At 36.9% G+C, this 21,276-nt stretch overlaps 1 protein-coding gene across 18 annotated transcripts in view; it reads left to right on the top strand.

Moving 5' to 3' along the window:
- SYNRG (synergin gamma) overlaps positions 1–21,276 on the top strand; it is an 85,773-nt gene that overhangs the window by 881 nt on the left and 63,616 nt on the right. For 14 of the 18 annotated variants that reach the window (XM_072747677.1, XM_025996115.2, XM_072747676.1 and 11 more), the window contains exons 2-3: positions 6,390–6,430; positions 9,202–9,323. In XM_072747677.1, coding sequence (XP_072603778.1) covers positions 6,390–6,430; positions 9,202–9,323 — 163 coding nt within the window. The remainder of the gene's footprint in view (positions 1–6,389; positions 6,431–9,201; positions 9,324–21,276) is intronic. The other 4 variants (XM_072747678.1, XM_025996112.2, XM_072747681.1 and 1 more) reach the window with 1 other exon arrangement.

Below are 21,276 nucleotides of genomic sequence, written 5' to 3'. Positions count from 1 at the left end.
TGGTTCTCATATCCAGAGTGATAAATAAAGGAGAAGAACGTTTGCAACTTGACAACTTCATCATTTAAGGAAATCTTTTATTCCGGGAAGTTTCCACCCCACTTCTATGATGACCTAGTCGGAGTTGGTTTTGTTAGGCAACCCCATAGGGCCTACACAGTTGAAGATAAAATTAGCTTTTTATCTTCAGCATCCTAAATTATTTTTGGAAAGCAAAATGTTAGTGTTTCTATAGGCACTGTTTTTTTGGTTTTTTGTTTTTTGTTTTTTAATTTTGGAGTCACGAACGCTAAAGTGTAAAGTCTTTAAAGTTATCACCCCCTGCAGATGCTTATGTATATGCTGGGGAAAAAGGGCAGTGGCTGTTGTACAGCTCCACTTTCCATTTCCTCTACACATCTTTCACTTTATATGTAAAACTGTTTTCTTTTTTTGTTTTTTTTCTTTAACTTATATTGTTTCTTGATTCTTTGTTATTTGACATAAGTCAGTTTTTGGCTGCAGAAGACAAATATGTAATGATTTACTTTCTATATGTGATGCCAGTTTTTCAAATGTCTTGAGTGGCATTGATTCGATCAATCATGGCACTAAGTTCTGGGAAAATACAAAATTAAAAGAGTCTGTTATTTTAGGCCTACAGAGTAAGTCGTGTTTGTCAGTAATGTTCCCTCAAAACCTTGGTCGTCTTTTGGTGGTTTGGCTTCTGTTTTTTGTGTGTGCGGGGAGGACCTCAGGTGCAAAAAGTTGAGTGGATCATTCCTCTTAGTTTGTAGTATTTTAATGTCACTAGTCCATGAACACTCATTTTTTTTAAAGATTTTATTTATTCATTCATTCATTCATTCATTCATTCATTCATTCATTCATTAGAGACAGAAAGAGAGAGGCGGAGACGCAGGAAGAGGGAGAAGCAGGCTCCATGCAGGGAGCCCAATGTGAGACTCTATCCCGGGACTCCAGGGTCACGCCCTGGGCCAAGGGCAGGCACTAAACCACTGAGCCACTCAGGGATCCCCCATGAACGTTCATTTTAAAAAATCAGTATGGCTTGAAATTATAATGGAAGTTAGAATGATTGATTTTAAAGTTTCTTTCATGTATAAAAGTTGGTTGGAGGGTAGCCTGGGTGACACGGCGGTTTAGCGCCACCTTCGGCCCAGGGCGTGATCCTGGAGACCTGGGACCCAGTCCCAGGTCGGGCTCCCTGCATGGAGCCTGCTTCTCCCTCTGCCTGTGTCTCTGCCTCTCTTTCTCTCTCTTTCTCATGAATAAATAAATAAAATCTTTAAAAAAAAATTTGGTTGGAGTAACATTGCATTCTAAAACTATAGAGGATATGGGACGCCTGGGTGGGTCAGTGGTTGAGTGTCTGCCTTCAGCTCAAGGCCTGGTCCTAGGATCCGGGATCGAGTCCCACATCGAGCTCCCTGTGAGGCACCTGCTTCTCCCTCTGTTGATGTCTCTGCCTCTCTTTCTCTGTGTCTCTCATGAATAAATAAATAAATAAAAATCTTTTTTAAAGAAATAAAACTGTAGAGGATATATGGGAGAGAAAAGTGGTTAAAATGATCCTTACCTTGTGAAATATATGGTAAATGTTACACTTATTGGAAACTTTCTGAGGCTGAAACAATATTCTGATTTTTAGAGAGCAGTGGTGAAGGCTGAGGTTTTTGTATAAGGAAGTTAGCATTATGATAGCCTAAATATAGTTTAAGGGAAAAGAAAAAGAGCCAGCCAACCTTTCTCAGCTTTTAATAGAGAAAATCCACGAACTTTAAGGTACCATATTTCTTAGATTCTTGTTTCTGTTCTAAGAGACTAAACAAAAAGCAATGGCATTTTCCAACCTCATTAATATTAGCCTACTTTTGACTAATATCCTGGTTGAATCACTTTAGAATAAATGCTAGAGTTATATAAAGGACAAAATTTACCCAAGAGATGAGAAGTATAATTTTTTTTTTTTAATTTTAAAGACAAGTACAGCAGAAAAGCTGAAAGATCTTGATTAGTCTGTATCCTTCTGGGATATTAGCATTTGTGAGCTTGTGTTTTTCCTGCTCTTTTATAAGCTCTTTAAGGGCTTCCTCATCTTTTCATTTTCCACTGCTTCTAGCACATTGTAACATAAAAAATACTCTGTAGGGACGCTTGGGTGGCTCAGCGGTTTGGCGCCTGTTCAGCCGAGGGCCTGATCCTGAAGACTCGGGATCGAGTCCCACGTCGGGCTCCCTGCGTGGAGCTTGCTTCTTCCTCTGCCTGTGTCTCTGACTCTCTCTGTGTCTCTCATTAATAAATAAATACAATCTTTTTAAAAAAAGAAAATATTCTGTAGATATTTGTGGATTCAGGCTACATTGAGGCAAAGGAGGTGTTTCAGCTGGGCGTCATTTGGAGGAAGAGGAAGGGGGTCAAGGGCTTATCATAAGAAATTTGAAGGCCTACTGAACACTAAGGGAACAGCAAGTAGGCTGGATGGATTGTGGCACTAAGGGGGAGACGAGTTTTGTGAGATAAAGCTGAAAAAAATTGTGCTAAAACTAGAGGGGCCCCTAAAGGAAATTCATTACAGAGTAGCCTTATCAAATGGTCCTTGAGGAAGATGCCCCTCACCTGTGCTCTGTGAGCTGTACTAAAGTCCTAGAGTTTGGAGGCAGAGAGATGCTTTAAGACGTTTTGTTAGAGTCCATGTTTGAGAACAGATGGTTAGTAGCAAAGATAACCAAAAGGGAAGGATGAATGGGATAGGCCTGTGACAAGTAGACCTTACAGTTCTGCTTTCACGCTTGGGTATTGGTCATAAATAGTGGTTTTGCCTTTGAAATTAAATTGTTAGTCATCTTGCTGCCCAGTTTTGGGGAGCAGTGGGTGTTGGGTCTTTTTGCCAACCTTTTGCTGTCTTATCAGTAGCTTAGCTGCTTGTCTAACCAGTCTCAAAGCATGTTGAAGTTAGTCGTCTAAACATTCCAGAGAACCTCATGAGTGGTACATAGGTCACTGAGGAGTTTGGATTGCTAAAAATTCCTGGAGTAAGTCATGTTTGTCGGTAATGTTCTAAATTTAATTTTTGTTTGTTTTCAGCTAACCTTTATATGTCTATACATTTATTCTTGTTTATTTGGTTGTCTTAGTTGGGACCTTGGCAAACCTGCAGTTCTGTGCCTTCATTTGAAAGAGGGGAAACAGGACAGGGTGATGAAGGGGTTGGTGTAGAGCTTTACAGTTAATTTATGGCTGATCCTGAAAAAATATATATAACTTGAGTTTCTAGTTTTTACTTAGCCACCAAGCCATGTTGGTAATTTTAATCCTTAAGACTGATTTGGAAAAGTCTTGACAAGTTGATTACTTAAATGCATTGCTCCTAAGTTTATATGTCTTAGTATGTGTGAGTAGCTTTTTTAAAAAGTGATACTACCAAATGTCAACTTGGAATTTAAACATCTTGTCTACTTAACACATTACTTAGCTAATACATCTTCTGTGCCATTCAGAAAAGCTGTTCAATATTCAGGCCTCTCTCTGGGTGCCAGACTGCTTGTCAGCAGTAGAATTTGTTAAAAGTTCAGATCCCCTACAAAGCTATAAATAACATCTAACCAGATAGATGTCCAACTAGAACTTTGTAAACCTCTTTACAAATTTTTTTTTTTAATTAAAAATATTTTAGAAATGAAAGACTTTAAAATTTGGATTTTAGCCATTTTCCTGGGAAGGGAAGAAAAGTGCAAGAACACATAAATTTGGCACATAATTCCTAGATTTTGCTAGACTCTTTAAAGATGACCCAAAACACCCCCTCCGGACCCTTGCCTCCCAGATTATGTCTTTCCCACTTAGAGTTTTTCTTCATTGAATTGTCCCATTTTCTTTCCTTCCAGTCTCATAGAAGGAAGTCCCTCTTCCGTTTCAAAGCATATCTCTTTTGCTACCTTTCTATCTTAATCTCATTCCCTCAAATACTTTGTTTTATCAATTACTAAATATATCTTTTATATCCCAACTTTCTCTATACAGGTCCAAGAGTTTCTCTTCTTTGCACTGTTTACTCAAAGATCAGCATTTTTGGAAGCAGTGAGCTTTTTTGTTAATCCCCATTCTGTTCAGCTTTTCTACAACATTAAATACTGGTAATTTATTCCTTCTTCCCAAAAATGTGGTCCTTCCTTAGTTATCACTCAATTATAACCAACTTTGTTGGCTCTCAGTGACCATTTCCTACTCAGTTTTCACCATAAGAATTCTCCAAGTTGTGCTTTTTCTTCTCCCTATGTATGGATGTTCTCTTAGCTATTTCATTCACAACCAGAGCTTAATTTTATTTTTTTAACCTTTAAAAGAGCCTAGCTACATTGATCGAGACCCTTCTCCTGTGCTTGAGTTACTTTTCTGATTGCCTACTAGATCACTCCTCAAAGAGGCACTCCTACATCCTTCTTCCCCAAACCTAGTCCAGGGTTTCTTCTTTTAGGAAACAGTATCATCATCCATACTGTTCCTCAGGCTCAAAATCTCAGCATCATCTTCAGCTCTTTCTGCTTCTTCATTGCTTTTCCCCCATCTTGGCAATTGCCAAGTCCTCTTGATTCTTCTTTTCAAATAGCTTTCATTCACCTCTTCTAGTCCTACCACGCTGGTTCTGGCCCTCTTCATCTATTATTAAGATTATTGTGGTAGTTTCTTAGCTGGTTCTTTTTGCTTCAAATCATCTCTGCTTTACTCCATTCCTAGAAAAACCCAAACCACATATCTGATCATTTCACTCTCCTACTTAGAACCTGTGACATCAGGGAAATGCAGATCCCAATCACAATGAGATAATACTTCATACCCTTTAGCATAACTATTATAAAAAAAAAAACAACAACACAAAATAACATGTTAGTGAGGATGTGGAGAAATTGAAGCCCTATGCGTTGCTAGTGAGAATACAAAATGGGGCAGCTGTGGTGGAAATCAGTTTGGCAGTTTTTCAGTAAACAGAATTACTATATGACCCAGCAATTCCACTCCTAAATATATATCCAAAAGACTTGACAGGGGGACTCAAACAGATACTTGTATACTAACTTCATAGGAGCATTATTCACAACAGTCAAAAGGTAGAAACAACCCAAGTGTCCATCAATAGATGAATATATAAACAAAATGTGTTATGACCATATAATGGAGTACTTATTATTCAGCCATAAAAAAAAGAATGAAATGCTGATACCTGCTACAAAATGGATGAACCTAAAAAATAGTATGTTAAGTGAAATAAGTCAGATATAAAAAGGACAAGCATCGTATGATTCCATTTGATATGAGGTAACTAGAATAGGCAAATTCAAAGAAACAAAAAGTAGTGGCTACTGGGGGTTGCGGGAGGGAGTGATGGGGAGTTATTGTTTCATGAGTATAGAGTCTTTATTGGGGATGATGAAAAAGTTCTGGAAATGGATCATGGTTATAGTTGTACAACATCATGAATGAACTTAATGCTACAAACTATATACTTAAAAAAGGTTAAAATGGGGGACTTCTGGGTGGCTCAGTCAGTTAAGCATCTTCCTGCTCAGGTCATGATCCTCTGGGTCCTGGGATCAAGCCTCATGTCAATGCTCCCCACTCTGCAGGGAGTCTGCTTCTCCCTCCCCCTGCTCATGCTCTCTCTTGCTCTCTCACTGTCTCTCAAATAATTTTTTAAAATGATAAAATTTTGTCATGTGTGTTTTACCACAATTAATAATCTCTGCCTTCATATAATATTCAAAGGAAAATCAAAGGTCCTCTACAACCTGCTTTACTTCTCTAATCCTGTATCTTATAATCAACGTTAAATTATTTCTCTAAACACAGCTCTGGCCTCAGAGCTCTCACTCAAACAATATAGTGTGACTCTCTTTGAGGTTAAAGATACCTTCACAACACCCCCTGAGATATAACCCATCAAGTTAATCTTTTTCTTTTCATCTCGGTTGGTATTTTGGACCTCTCAGCACTTAACACATTCTGTCCAGTATTAGAGTTAGTTGCCTGCATACATGTCTTCGCCCAGACTGTGAGCTGAGTCAGTTCCTCCATGTAGTTAAGTACTCAATACATGTTCACTGAATTGAATCTAATCCAACCTGCTTTTTTTATGGATGGAGAAATTGGAGTCCGGGGAAGTCACCCAGTGACAGGACCAGGACTAGTTTTCTATTTCAAAAATTTCCTCCCTACGCTAACACAATCTCATGCGTCCTATGAATGTTCAATCTGTACTGAAATTCAGTATTGTACTACAGAAAAAATGGTAGGACTCTATCTACAGTTCTTTGGTTTATGTAAAACAGAATCGTTTTATTTGAAATACTTGTATATATTAAGGTCTTGATCTAGTTTTCTTCTGTTTTCAGCTTCATGTTCCCAGTTGCAGGTGGAATGAGACCCCCTCAAGGTATGTGAAAGCTGAAATTTTAAACTTTTCACTTTTATTTTTAAGTGGGAATTAAGTGGATTAAAAAAAAAAGTCCTGATTCTGCCAAATCGAGTAAAGTTTTCCTATAGTCTGGAACCTATCTACCAGTTAATTCTTAACATTTCTCAAAAATTGTCTAATTCTAGATTGTTAGCTCCATAGGGCAGAAGCTATGTCTGCCTTATGCTTCTCAGTGTCTGCAGCACCCAGCATACTGATAGAAAATTAGAGGGTCTCTGTGGATGTTTGTTGAATGAGTAAGTGAACCTCTTTAAGTATCCTTTATTGTCATGTTTTCTCTATATGAATTTGGTCTTATAAGAGATAACATACTCTGATTCAATATAAATAATTTTTTAAGTGTCAGTTTTATTCTTTTCAATTTCTTTACTGGGTATATCTTTTCTGTTTAAGATGAGGGCCTACCAATATTAATTCTGGCTGTGTCTTCAGGGCAACTGTAGTGAAGGGATATAATCTTGACTCCTCCTGCTGTGGCATTGGGACACAGCATTGAAGAAAGAATATGTCTGCCTTTCTCTTCTTTCTGGTCACACGCTCTTAATTGTACCCCCGACACATACCAATCTGCATCTGAAAACTGGCCCTTCTCACAAAGCCAGTGTTGATTGCTTATGCTAGAATTTCTAGAAACAGAGACTCCCAGGTCACCAATAGAGATGGAAGATAAAGAGTAGCTCAGTAGCAGGTGGTCAGTGGCTCATACTGACTTTGTCTCCATTTGTAATCAATGATGGAGGTTGAGTTTCAGGTAAATTTTTCCAAGGGTCAGTTGTATTATTTCCATTGTGCTAACATTTATGCATTATTTAAGCTATCTATACTTAGATGTGTCTCAGATTTAGATAGAATGGTTTGAGATCTTTTGTTCTTTAGGAAGGCATTGCAGAGTTATTATTCATTATCATGGCTCAAGATTTTGCATATTTGTAAACTTTCAAGTAAAAAATCTTCATATAGAGCAAGAAGAGAGCCTAAAAGTTTGCCTGATATTTTTTCTTATGGAATTTGGAATTTTTTTGAGACTTTTTTTAAATATACAAAGTATGTTAGGACTTTCTGATCATTAGAAAGCTTTAAATTATGCATGGATTATTTCTGAAAGCATACACAAGAAGCTGACAGCAGGAGTAGCCACAAGATCATGATAGGTGAACAGAAGACAAGAGAGATGAGAGTTTTCACTGTGCATACTTTCATGCCTTTAAATGTTGTACCAAATACCTGAGTTACCCATTAAAGAATTAAATAAAACTAAATCAGATGAACAAAACTTTAGGTCCAAAGGGGCAAGAGGGAAAACATGTAAGTTCCATGAGGACAAGGACTTGGTATTGTTGACTACTGTGTCCCTAGAATGGTGCCTGACAAGGAGTAGGCCCTCAAAAGTTTGAATAAATGATTGAATGAATAAGTGAATGCCACTACTAATGTTACTTATAAATATGGATGTTCATGCTTCTGAAATTAAATGGTGTGTAAATAACCTTTAAGGTACATAGAACTCACAAGGTAAATGTGGCATACTTTACCAGACCTTTAATTTTTAAAATCAAAATTTGACCAAAAGCTCCTTATAGTAGGACCAACATAGATGTAATAGAAGTGCAAAATTTGGTTGAATTTGTGTTCAGGCCATGTAGGGATTTTGTTTTATTCATGGTTGTGTACCAACTCTCTAACATTGTGCCTAAAATATGGTAGGCACTTAGTGGTTTTTTTTTGTTTTTGTTTTTGTTTTTTTTTTTTTTTTTTTAAGATTTTATTTATTTATTCATGAGAGACAGAGAGAGAGAGGCAGAGACACAGACAGAGGGAGAAGCAGGCTCCATGCAGGGAGCCCGATGCGGGACTCGATCCGGGGTCTCCAGGATCACGCCCTGGGCCAAAGGCGGCGCTAAACCACTGAGCCACCTGGGCTACCCAGGCACTTAGTATTTATTAAATTCCCAAAGGGATGTATTTTCAGTCTTCTCCACTCTTGAGGATACTTCATTGGAAAAGTTTGGGTGATACTATACTATATAAACATAGTTTCATGATACTGTTAATTTTTTTAATATGCATAAATATTCTGTAGAAAAGTTATTATTATCTTCACTTTACAGACAAAATTTTGTAACTTGCCCAAGATCACATAGCTAAGTAACTGATGGAATGGAATTCATACTCAGGTCTGTCTCACTCCACAGCCTGTGCTTTTTCCACTAAAGTGCACTGCCTCCCAAGTAACAAGTCCTTCATACTTACGGTTTTAAGAAAATAACCTTTGGAGGCACCTGGGTGGCTCAGTGGCTGAATGTCTGCCTTCATGTGGGGCATGATCCCTGGGTCCTGGGATCAAGTCCCACATCAGGTTCCCTGTGGGGAGCCTACTTCTCCCTCTGCCTGTCTCTGCCTCTCTCTCTGTGTGTGTCTCTCATGAATAAATAAATAAAATCTTAAAAAAAAAAAAAGCCATTAAAATACATTGACTTTAGGGGCACCTGGGTGACTCAGTCGGTTAAGTGGCTGACTCTTGATTTTGACTCAGGTCATGATCTTGGAGTCATCAGATTGAGCCCAGCATCGGGCTCTGTGCTGGATGTGGAGCCTGCTTGGGATTGTCTTTCTCTGTCTGCCCCTCCCAAGCTTGCTGAAACGTGCATACTTGCTCACTTGTTCGCTCACTCTCTCTGTATCAAAAAAAATTTTTTTACATTGACTTTAATGACATCTTTGTTTTTCAGCAGGACTGATGCCGATGCAGCAGCAAGGATTTCCTATGGTCTCTGTCATGCAGCCTAATATGCAAGGCATGATAGGAATGAATTATAGCTCTCAGATGTCCCAAGGACCTATTGCCATGCAGGTACTTACTTGCCTCTTTAACCAGTTGTTTACAAAGTTATTGTTTGTTGTTACATGTTGCATACTAAGAGCTACATACTAGGAGCATTATATTTGGAAATAAGTGTAGTCTGCATCTTAGATAGCTTCCTTTAAACTAAAATAAAGTTATGTTCATAAGAGTGGGGGGTGGAAACAAAGATAAATCATTTAAGGAAAATCTGGTGACTACTATGTTAGATTACTGGTTTAGAATGACATCTTGGGAAGCTCAGGGATCTGATGCCACAAAGTAGCATTGTTAGAAGTAACATTGTTCTCATGAAAGGAGCAGTGTCATTGTTTGGAAGACTTAGAGCCTTCTTTACATGGAGTTATGTAATCCCCATAACAACTTTTTAAAGAGGTAGTGTCTCCATTTTTCTGAGGAGAAATCTGCAGCTTTGTGAGGATGTTCACAGAGCATAGGAAGCCAGAATTTGAACTTAAGTCTTGAATAAATTGGTTTTATCTAAATTGTACATTGAAATCTCTCTCAAGAGCATTAGGGAGCCATTGAATAGTTTAAAGCAGTGGAATGACACAATCAGATTTGTATTTCAGAAAGATCATCCTGACTGCTGACTAGAGAATGATTGGAGAGAGGAGGGCAAAAGTAGATAGAAGCAGAATCATTAAAAGAATGATGTAATGAAAGCAGGTGAGATGTTGATTGATTAAAGCAAATAATGTTACATTTTAATTTTAGAATTGGTGAATGAAATTGATAGTCTCAGGATATAGTAAGCACTGCTGAAGATGAAATGGGCTTCTTCCATTTTGGATCTCCATGTCTTTGTAAATTATCTTCTCTAGCTATGATATCCATTTAAACCATGTGATCAAATAAACTGAATCCAGAAGTCAGGTTTTTGAATGGCTGAATCCAAAGTGTTATGATGCTTTTTTTTTTTTTTTTAATAAACGTATTGGGGGCACCTGGGGGGGCACAGTCAGTTAAGCATCCAACTCTTGGTTTCTGCTCTGGTGTGAACTCAGAGTTGTTGGATTCAGCCCTGCATTGGGCTCCACGCTCAACTCAGAGCCATCTTGAGAGTCTCTCTTTCTCTCTTTTCTCTCTCTCTTTCTTTCTGCCCCTCCCTCTGCCCTTCCGCCTGCACTCTCTCTCTAAAATGAATAAATAAATCTTTAAAATGTATTAATTCACAAATAAGCCAGAGCAAAAAGAATTCCCATACTATAAATAAATATTATGCCATATATTTTGTTTTTACTTAATTATTTAAGATTTTCTAAAAAAGAGGCACTGGATGGCTCAGTTGGTTAAGCATCTATCTGCCTTTGGCTCAGGTCATGATCTTGGGGGTCCTGGGGTCAAGCCCTGCCATCAGGCTCCCTGCTCAGTGGGGAGTCTGCTTCTCCCTCTCTCTCTGCCCCTCCCCTCCAGCTCATGCTGTCTCTCACTTTCTCCAAATAAATAAATTTTTTAAGAAATAAAATTTTCGGGGATCCCTGGGTGGAGCAGCGGTTTGGCGCCTGCCTTTGGCCCAGGGCGCGATCCTGGAGACCCGGGATTGAATCCCACGTCGGGCTCCCAGTCCATGGAGCCTGCTTCTCCCTCTGCCTGTGTCTCTGCCTCTCTCTCTCTCTCTCTCTCTGTGACTATCATAAATAAATAAAAATTTAAAAAAAAGAAATAAAATTTTCTAAAATAAAATATTCTATGTGTGTTTTGTGTGTACAATATACTAGTACAGTAACATGCATACAATTTATAAATAATATTCAGCCTTTACAATCAGAATTTAAGTTGAAACTATTGTCATGTTGAAGTCATATAAACAAAGCTTTTGTTTTGTATGTAAAGATTTGGGAGAACTTCTAGAATCATATTTTATTCATCTCTGGTAGAAAGAAATGAGACTAAATTGAACTTTTGTAGGTTTTAAATCCATGTTACTCAGTTTTTGCCAGGTTGTGTTACAGAAACACCAATCCCAAAGTCTGTTACAAAGACAAAGATTTATTTTCTCATTTGTGATGCATGCCTTTGTGGATTGGCTGTGACTCCAATTCTTGTTCTCTTTATCCTGAGACCCTTACCTAGGACATCCCAGACTCTTGGCATAGGGAAAAGAGATGGCCAAACCCTGTTATAACTTTTAAAGCTTCCTGTCAGAGGTAGCATTTATTAGTCACTTCTATTCACCAAAGTAATGTGGCCAAAGTGAATCTGTAGGGGAAGAAAATACCAGGAAGAGTGCACATCACATAGGAATGTGTAATCTTAGAGTAAAGACAGCGAATAGCTGGAAACAATCTACCATAGAACACGGACTTGGGCAGCCCGGGTAGCTCAGTGGTTTAGCGCTGCCTTCAGCCCAGGGTGTGATCCTGGAGACCTGGGATCAAGTCCCACGTCAGGCTCCCTACATGGAGCCTGCTTCTCCCTCTGTCATGTCTCTGCGTCTCTCTCTCTCTGTCTCTCATGGATAAATGAAATCTTAAAAAAAAAAAAAAAAAAAAAAAAAAAAACACGGTCTTGCTGCTTATTGAAGTATAGTTAATATACAGTGTTATATTAGTCTCAGGTATACAATGTAATGATTTGATTAACCAATACTATACATTATTCAGTGCTTATCTAGATAAGTGTATTCTTGATCTCCTTTTTCACCCCTTCCATCCACCTCCATCTGGCAAACCCTCATTCTCTTGAGTCTGTTTTTTTGGTTTGTCTCTCTCTCTCTCCTTTTTTCCAGTTGTTGTTTTGTTTTGTTTCTTAAATTGCACATATGGGTGAAATCATATTTTTCTTTCTCTGAGTCACTTATTTAGCATTACACTCTCTAGGGTCCATCTGTGTTACTGCAAATGGCAAGATCTCATTCTTTTTTACAGCTGAGTCATATTCCATTTTATTTATATGTATGTATATATATGTCTGTGTATGCAGTACATCTTCTTTGTCCATTCATCTTTGGATAGACACACTCCGTTTGCTTCTGTATCTTGGCTATTGTAATAACATGGCAGTAAACATAAGAGTGCATAGTGTTTTCATTTTCTTTGGGTAAATACCCAGTAGTGGAATTTCTGCATCATCTGGTAATTCTATTTTTAATTTTTTGAGGAAAAAAATTATTCCATACTGTTTTCCAACAGTGAGCGTAGCAATTTGCATTCCCACCAAAGGTGCACAAGGGCTCCTTTTTCTCCACATCTTTGCCAACACTTGTTTCTTGTGTTATTGATTTTAGCCATTCTGACTAGTGTGAGGTGATGATCTCATTGTGGTTTTGATTTGCATTTCCCTGGTGATGAGTGATGTCAGGCATCTTTCCCTGTGTATTTTGGCAATCTGATGAATTCCTTGGAAAAATGTCTATTCAGGTCCCATTTTTAATCACCTTGTTTGTGTTTTTGGTGTTAAATATGTCTGTATATCTATATGTTATATCAAACTTTTGGATATTAACTCCTTATCAGATATATTATTTGCAAAAATCTTCTCCCATTTAATAGGTTGCCTTTATGTTTTGTTGACGATTTCCTTTGCTATGCACAAGCTTTTTATTTTGGTGTAGTCCCAATAATTTACTTTTGCTTTTGTTTCCCTAGTCTGTGGAGACATACCTAGAAAAATATATCTATGGCCAATGTCAAAGAAATTACTGCCTGTGTTTTCTTCTAGGAGTTTTATAGTTTCAGGTCTCACATTTAAGTCTTTAATCCATTTTGAGTTTATTTTTCTGTATGGTGTAAAAAAGTGGCCCCGTTTCATTATATTGCATGTAGCTGTTCAAATTTCCTAGCACCATTAGTTGAAGAGGCTGTTTTTTCCTCATGGTATGTTCTTGCCTCTTTAATTGTAGATTAATTGACCATATAAGCATGGGTGTATTTCTAGGCTCTCTATTCTGTTCCGTTGATCTGTGTGTCTGTTTTTGTGCCAGTACCATATTGTTTTCATTACTACAGATGTGTAGTATATCTTGAAATCTAGGATTGTAATACCTCCGGTTTTCTCAAGATTACTTTGGCTATTTGAGCTCTTTTGTGGCTCCATACAAATTTTAGTATTATTTGTTCTAGTTCTGTGAAAAATGTTGTTGGTATTTTGATAAGGATTGCATTGAATCTGTAGGGTGCTTTGGGTTGTATGAATATTTTAACAATGTTAATTCTTCCAATCCATGAGCATGGACTATCTTTCCATTTGTGTCCTTTTTTTCATCAATATCTTATAGTTTTCAGAGTATAGGTCTTTTGCCTCCTTGGTTCATTCCTAGGTATTTTATGACTTTTGGTGTAATTATAAAGGGGACTGTTTTCTTACTTTCTCTTTCTGCTACTTCCATTATTTGTGTAGAGAAATGCAACAGATTTTTGTATATTTTGCATCCTGAAGCTTTACTGAATTCATTTATCAGTTCTAATAGTTTTTTGGTGGAGTCATTAGGGTTTCCTACTTTAGTAGCATGTCATTTGCAAATAGTGACAGTTTATTACTTATCATTTAGGATGCCTTTTATTTCTTTTTCTTGTCTGATTCCTGTGGCTAAGACTTCCAGTACTATTTTGAATTAAAGTGGTGAGAATGGATATCCTTGTCTTGTTCCTAATGCTAGAGGATAAGGTCTCGGTTTTCACTATTGACTATAATGTTAGCTGTGAGGTTTTTATATATGGCCTTCATTTTGTGGAGTTTTTAATCATGAATAGATGTATTTTTGTCAAATGCTTTGCTGAAATTATCACAGTTTTTATCCTTTCTCTTGTTAATGTGAGATATCAATGCTGGCTGCAAATATTGAACCACCTACCCTTGAATCCCTGGTGTAATCCCACTTGATCGTGGTGAATGATTTTTTTAATGTATTGTTGGATTTGGTTTGCTAATATTTTGTTGAGGTTTTTTATATCTATGTTTCTCAGAGGTACTGACCTACCTCTTGGGTTTTTTTTGTTTGTTTTGTTTTTTTTTTTGTTTATTACAGTGTCTTTATTTGGTTCTGGTATTAGGATAATGCTGGCCTCATAGGATGAATTTGGAAGCTTCATCCCTGTTCTATTTTTTGGAAGTTTGAGAAGATTAGGCATTAACTTTTCTTTATTTTTATTTTTTATTTTTTTAAATTAACTTTTCCTTAAATGTTTGTTCTTTAAATGAGTTCGCCTGTGGATCCTCTGGTCCTGGACTTTTGTTTCTTGGGAGTTTTTTGATTACTGATTTGATTTCATTACTAATAATAAGTGTGTTCAGATGTTCCTTTTTCTTCCTTATTTGGTTTTGGAATGTTACATATTCCTAGGGATTTATCCATTTCTTCTAGGTTGTCCAGTTTGTTGGTATATAATTTTTATTATATTCTCTTAAAATCCTTTGTATTTCTTTATTTGATATTTCTCTTTCTTCATTTCTAGTTTTACTTGAGTTCTTTCTTTTTTTCTTAATGAGTCTGCTAAAGGTTTATCAATTTCGTTTTTCTTTATAAAGAACCAACTCCTGGTGTCATTGATCTGTTCTATTATTTATTTATTTTAGTTTTTATTTCATTTATTTCTGCTGTAGTCTTTATTACTTCCTTCCTTCTACTGGCTTTGGGCTTTATTTCCTAGTTCCTTCAGGTGTTCCTTGGGTTCTTTATTTGAAATTTTTCTGATAGGACTGTATTGCTATAATCTTCCCTCCTAGAACAGCTTTTGCTGCATCTCAAAGATTTTAGACCATTGTGTTTTCATTTTCATTTGTCTCCATGTATTTTGAAATTTCCTCTTTGATTTCTTGGTTGACCTATTCATTGTTTAGTAGCATGTTATTTAGCCTCCACATATTTATATCCTTTCCAGATGTTTTCTTGTGGTTGATTGTTGATTTCTAGTTTCATACTGTTATGGTTGGCAAAAAAAATGCATAATATGATTTCAATTTTTTTTTAGTTTATTGAGACTTGTGGACTAAGATGTCATCTATCCTGGGGAATGTTCCACGTGCACTTGAAAAGAATGTTTTGGGGTGGAATGTTCTGAATATATCTGTTAGGTCCATCTGATCTAATTTGTCATTCAAAGCCATGGTTTCCTTGTTGATTTTCTGTTTGGATAATCTCTCCATTGATGTAAGTGGAGTGTTAAAGTCTCTTACTCTTAGTATATTACTGTCAATTTTTTTCTTTATGTCTGTTAATATTTGATTTATGTATTTAGGTACTCATATATTGGGTGTATCATTATTGATAATTGTTATATCTTTTTGTCCTTTTGTCTCTTGTTATAGTCTGTTTTCAAGTCTGTTTGTCTGATGTCAGTATTGCTACCCTAGCTTTCTTTTCACTTTCATTTGCATAGTAAATGTTTTTATATATATATCCCTTACTGCTTTCTATCTGCAGGTGTCTTTAGTTCTGAAGTGAGTCGTTTTTAGGCAGCATGTAGATGGGTCTTGTTTTTTATCCAGTCACCATGTGTCTTTTTGATTTGAACATTTAGTCCATTTATATTTAAAGTAATTTTTGAGCACCTGGCTGACTGAGTCAGTAAAGCTTGCAACTCTTGATCTCCAGTCATGAGTTCAAGCCCCACTTTGGGGATAGAGCTTACTTAAATTTTTTTTTTTAATTTTTAAAAAAATAATTATTTTTTTAAAGATTTTATTTATTTATTCATTCACGATAGACACAGAGAGAGAGAGAGAGAGGCAGACAGAAACAGGCTCCATGCAGGGAGCCTGATGTGGGACTCGATCCCAGGACTCCAGGATCATGCCCGGACCGAAGGCAGGCGCCAAACCACTGAGCCACCCAGGGATCCCCCTAAAAAAATAATTATTGATGGTCATATACTTACTGCTATTTTGTGATTTCTTTTATGCTTGCTTTTGTCATTCTTTTTTGTTTCTTTTTGTCTTGCTCTCTTCCTTGTGGTTTGATGGCTTTTTTGTGTTATGTTTGAATTCCTCCCCCTCTCTCTCTCTCTCTCTCTCTCTCTCTCTCTCTCTCTATATATATATATATATATATATATATTTTATCTATTACAGGTTTTTGATTTGTGGTTACCATTAGGTTCATATATAACATTGTATGTGGGTAGCAGTCTATTAATTTGATGGTCACTTAAGTTTAAACTCATTCTGCTGGCACAAAAACAGACACAGGTCAGTGGAACAGAATAGAGAAACCAGAAATGGACCCTCAACTCTTTGGTCAACTAATCTTCAGTAAAGTGGAAAAGAATATCCAATGGAACAAAGAGAGTCTCGGGCAGCCCAGGTGGCTCAGCAGTTTAGTGCCGCCTTCAGCCCATGACCTGATCCTGGAGACCTGGGATCAAGTCCCATGTCAGGCTACCTGCATGGAGCCTGCTTCCCCCTCTGCCTGTGTCTGTGCCTCTCTCTCTCTCTGTGTCTCTCATGAATAAGTAAATAAAATCTTAAAAAAAAAAAAAAGAAAGAAAGAAAGAAAAAAGAGTCTCTTCAACAAATGGTTTTGGGAAAATTGGACAGACACATGCAGAAGAATGAAATGGGACCATTTCCTTACACCATACATAAAAATAGACTCAAAATAGGTGAAAGACCTAAATATGAGACAGGAATCCATCAAAATCCTAGAGGAGAACACAGGCAGCAACCTCTGTGATCTCAGCCATAGCAACTTCTTGCTAGACACATCTCCAAAGGCAAGAGAAACAAAAGCAAAGATGAACTATTGGAACTTCATCGATATAAAAAGCCTTTGCACAGCAAAGGAAACAGTTGATAAAACCAAAAGACAACCCACAGAATCAGAGAAGATATCTGCAAATGTCTTATCAGATAAAGGGTTAGTATCCAAAACCTATAAAGAAGTTATCAAACTCAACACCCAAAGAACAAATAATCCAATCAAGAAATGGGCAGAAGATGTAAATAGATGTTTCCAAAGAAGACATACAAATGGCCAAAAGACTCATGAAAAAATGCTCAATATCACTCGGCATCAGGGAAATACAAATCAAAACAATGAGATACCACCTCACACTGATCAGAATAGCTAAAATTAACAAATCAGGAAACAACAGATGTTGGCAAGGATGTGGAGACAGAGAAACCCTCTTACACTGTTAGTGGGAATGCAAGCTGGTGCAGCCACTCTGGAAAACAGTATAGAGATTCCTCAAAAAGTTGAAAATAAAGCTACTCTATGACCCAGCAATTGCACTACTAGGTATTTATCCCAAATATACAAATATAGTGATCTAAAGGGGCACCTGCATCCCAGTGTTTATAGCAGCAATATCCACAATAGCCAAACTATGGAAAGAGCTTAGATGTCCATCAACAGATGAATGGATAAAGAAGATGTGATATATATATAAACATACACACAATGGAATACTACTCAGCCATCAAAAATTGAAATCTTGCCATTTGCAATGATGTGGATGGAACTAGAGGGTATTGTGCTAAGCAAACTAAGTCAATCAGAGGAATACAATTAGCATGTGATCTCATATGTAGAATTTAGGAAAGAAAAGATCATAGAAGAGAGAAAAAAATAAAACAAGATGAAATCAGAGAGGGAGACAAACCATCAGAGACTTCTAATCATAGGAAAGAAACCGAGCATTGCTGGAGGGGAGGGGAATGGTGTAACTGGGTGATGGATATTAAGGAGCCCTGGGTATTATATAAGACTGATGAATCATTGACCTCTACCTCTGAAACTAATAATACGTTATATGTTAATTAATTGAATTTAAATTTTTTTAAAGTTTGAACTCATTTAATAGCAATAAAGTTTTACTCCCCACACCTGTATTTTATGTATATGATGCCATACTTTACATCCTTTATTTTGCAAATCACTCAACTGATTTTAATAGATGTAATTGGCATTACTGCTTTTGTGCTTTAACCTCCATGCTGATTTTATAAGTGATTAATCTACTACTTTTATTATATGTTTGCATTTACCTGTGAAATTTTTCCCTTTCATCATTTTCTTACTCCTGATTATGGCCTTCTCTTTCCAAAGAATACCCTTAAACATTTTTTGTAAGGCTGGTTTAGCGATGAACTCCTTTAACTTTTGTATGTTTGAGAAACTCTTTATTCTATTTTGAATGATAATCTTACAGGGTAGAGTATTCTTGTTTGCTGGATTTTTTTTCTTTCAGCACTTTGAATATATCATGCCACTGCCCTCTGGCCTGCAAAGTCTGCTGAAAAATCTGCTGATAGCTCAGTGGGTTTCCCTTGTGTATAACTGTTTTCTTTTCTCTTGCTGCTTTTAAAATTCTCTCCTTATCACTACTTTTTAATTATTGTGTATCTTGGTGTGGACTTTCCTGGGTTTATTTTGCTGGGGGCTCTCCGATTCCTGGATCTGAATGTCTGTTTCCTTACTCAGATTTGGGAAGTTTTTAGCTATTATTTCTTCAAATAAATGTTCTGCCCCCTTCTCTCTATCTTCTCCTTCAGGGATCCCTATAAAGTGAATGTTATTATGCTTGATGATGTTGCAGAGTTTCCATAGCCTTTTCTCATTTTTTATTTACTCTTTGTTGTTGTTACTGTTCAGCTTGTTACATTTCATTAAGCTGTCTTCCAGATCACTGATCCATTCTTCTGCTTCCTCTAATCTGCTGTTGCTTTCTTCTAGTGTATTTTTTAATTTCAGCTACTGAATTCTTTAGCCCTGCCTGGTTCTTTTTAATATTTTCTATGTCTTTGTTGATGGTCTCACTGAGATCCTCTACTGTTTTCTCAAGTCCAGTGAGTATCTTGGTGACCATTACTTTGAATTCTTTATCAGGCATATTGCTTATCTCCATTCCATTTAGCTCCCCTCCCACCCTTTTTGATGTGCCCTTCTCTCTATAATTAGCTGTAGAAGGTCTGTTCTGCCAGTCTTCAGGTTGTTTTCAGAGTTAGTCATATAGATGTAGGGTGTCTCAATGTGTCCATGGAATGAGGTGAGCTCAGGATCCTCCTACTCTGCCATCTTCCCCAAACTTCCCCCATTCTGTTTTATGGTTTTTGTTTTGTTTTGTTTTGTTTTTGTTTGTAAGTAGGCTCTACACCCAACATGGGACTTGAACTCATGATCCTGAGATCAGGAGTTGCATGCTCCACCAACTGAGCTAGCCAGGTGCCCCCTGTTTTTTTGATAGTAGCTGTTTTAATGGATGTGAGATAGTATCTCATTGTAGTTTTGATTTGTATTTCTTTAATAAATGATGTTGAGTATCTTTTCATGTGCTTATTGGCTATTTGTGTAACTTCTTTGGAAAAGTGTTGAAGTCTTTTGTCCCATTTTTGAGTTGGGTTTTTTGTTGTTGAATTGTAAGAGTTCTTTATATATTTTAGATGTTAATCCCTTATCAGATGTATGCAAATACTTTCTCCCATTCTTTGGGCTGCCCTTTTGCTCTGTGGATAGTGTCTCTTGATGTACAATTTGTTTTTAAGTTTTCATGGAGGCCAAGTTGTTTATTTTTTCTTTAAACATTTGGTAGAATTCACCAGCAAAGCCATCAGACTTTCCTTATTGGGAGATTTTAATTACCAACTAAATCTCTGTAGCTGTGTGACAAGTCCTCCCATATTATTCCTCTTTTCAAAATTATTGTAACTATTCTAGTTTTTCTATCTTTCCATATAAATTTTGGAATAATGTTGTCTATATCTATAAAAAGTCATATTGGAATTTTGATAGGAATTATGGTAAACCTTTTTATCAGTTTGGGGGAAATTGACATCTTAATATGGATTCTTGCAATATATGAGCATGATGTGTCTATTTAGGTCTTTGATTTCTGTCATCAGCATTGTGCAGTTTTCAGCATACAAGTTCTTTTTTTAAAATATTTTATTTATTCATGAGAGACACAGAGAGAGAAGCAGAGACACAGGCAGAGGGAGAAGCAGTCTCCATGCAGGAAGCTGGACGCAGGACTTGATCCCAGGATCCCAGGATCCTGGGCTGAAGGCAGGCGCCAAACTGCTGAGCCACCCAGGCGTCCCAGCATACAAGTTCTTTAAATGTTTTGTTAGATTTACATCTAATCATTTCATTCTTTTGAGTAATTGTAAATGGCATTGTAATTTTTATTTCAGTGTCTGTTCGTTGCTAGTATGTAGAAATTATTGATTTGGGTGTGTTTGTTTTGTAACCTGTAACCTTGGTGAACTCACTTCTCTAGGAATTTTTTTGCAGTTTCCTCAGAATTTTCTATGAAGATAATCATATCCTTTTACCAGATTTTAGCATGCCATATTTGCTTCACATTTTCAAAAGAATTTAACAAAACAGCTATAATTCCATTCTTCTGCCTCCCCAGAGATAGTTATCACTATCATGAGTTCAGTGCTTGTTGTTTTCATATGTATTCTTACACTTCTGTTTTACATGTTTGAAGATTCATGAATCTTATGTATTTTCTAGGTTTTATAGGTTTACATGAGTGTGTACCCTTCTGTATTTGAGTGGGTTTTTTTTTTTTTAAGATTTTATCTATTTATTCATGAGAGACACCGAAAGAGAGGCAGAGACATAGGCAGAGGGAGAAGCAGGCTCCATGCAAGGAGCCCGATGCGGGACTCCATCCCGGGACTCCAGGACACGCCCTGGGCTGAAGACAGGTGCCAAACCACTGAGTCACCTAGTCCCTGAATTTGAGTTTTTTATTTGACATTGTTTCTCCTCAAGGTTTATCCCTGTTATAGAGTGATACAACTTTGTTCTTATAGCTCCTGTGTAGTATTCCAGTGCATGGGTCTATATTCTTCTGTTGATGGACATTTGAGTTGTTTCCAATTTTTTGCTTTTGTTCTGGTTTTATTGATTTCTAAGAGTTCATTGTATATTCTGGATTCTTGCCCTTGTGGTTATTTGTGTTGCCAATATTTACTCCTGTTCTTTGATTTGTCTTTTAATTTTGTTGGTGTGGTGATGTCCTATATTATAGTTAAGTCAGATGGATAAATC

This window comes from Vulpes vulpes, chromosome 2 (assembly GCF_048418805.1).
Source record: "Vulpes vulpes isolate BD-2025 chromosome 2, VulVul3, whole genome shotgun sequence".
In the NCBI taxonomy this organism is placed as follows: Eukaryota; Metazoa; Chordata; class Mammalia; order Carnivora; family Canidae; genus Vulpes; species Vulpes vulpes.
Note: the sequence above shows the minus strand (reverse complement) of the source record. Positions and strands in the feature narration are given on the sequence as shown.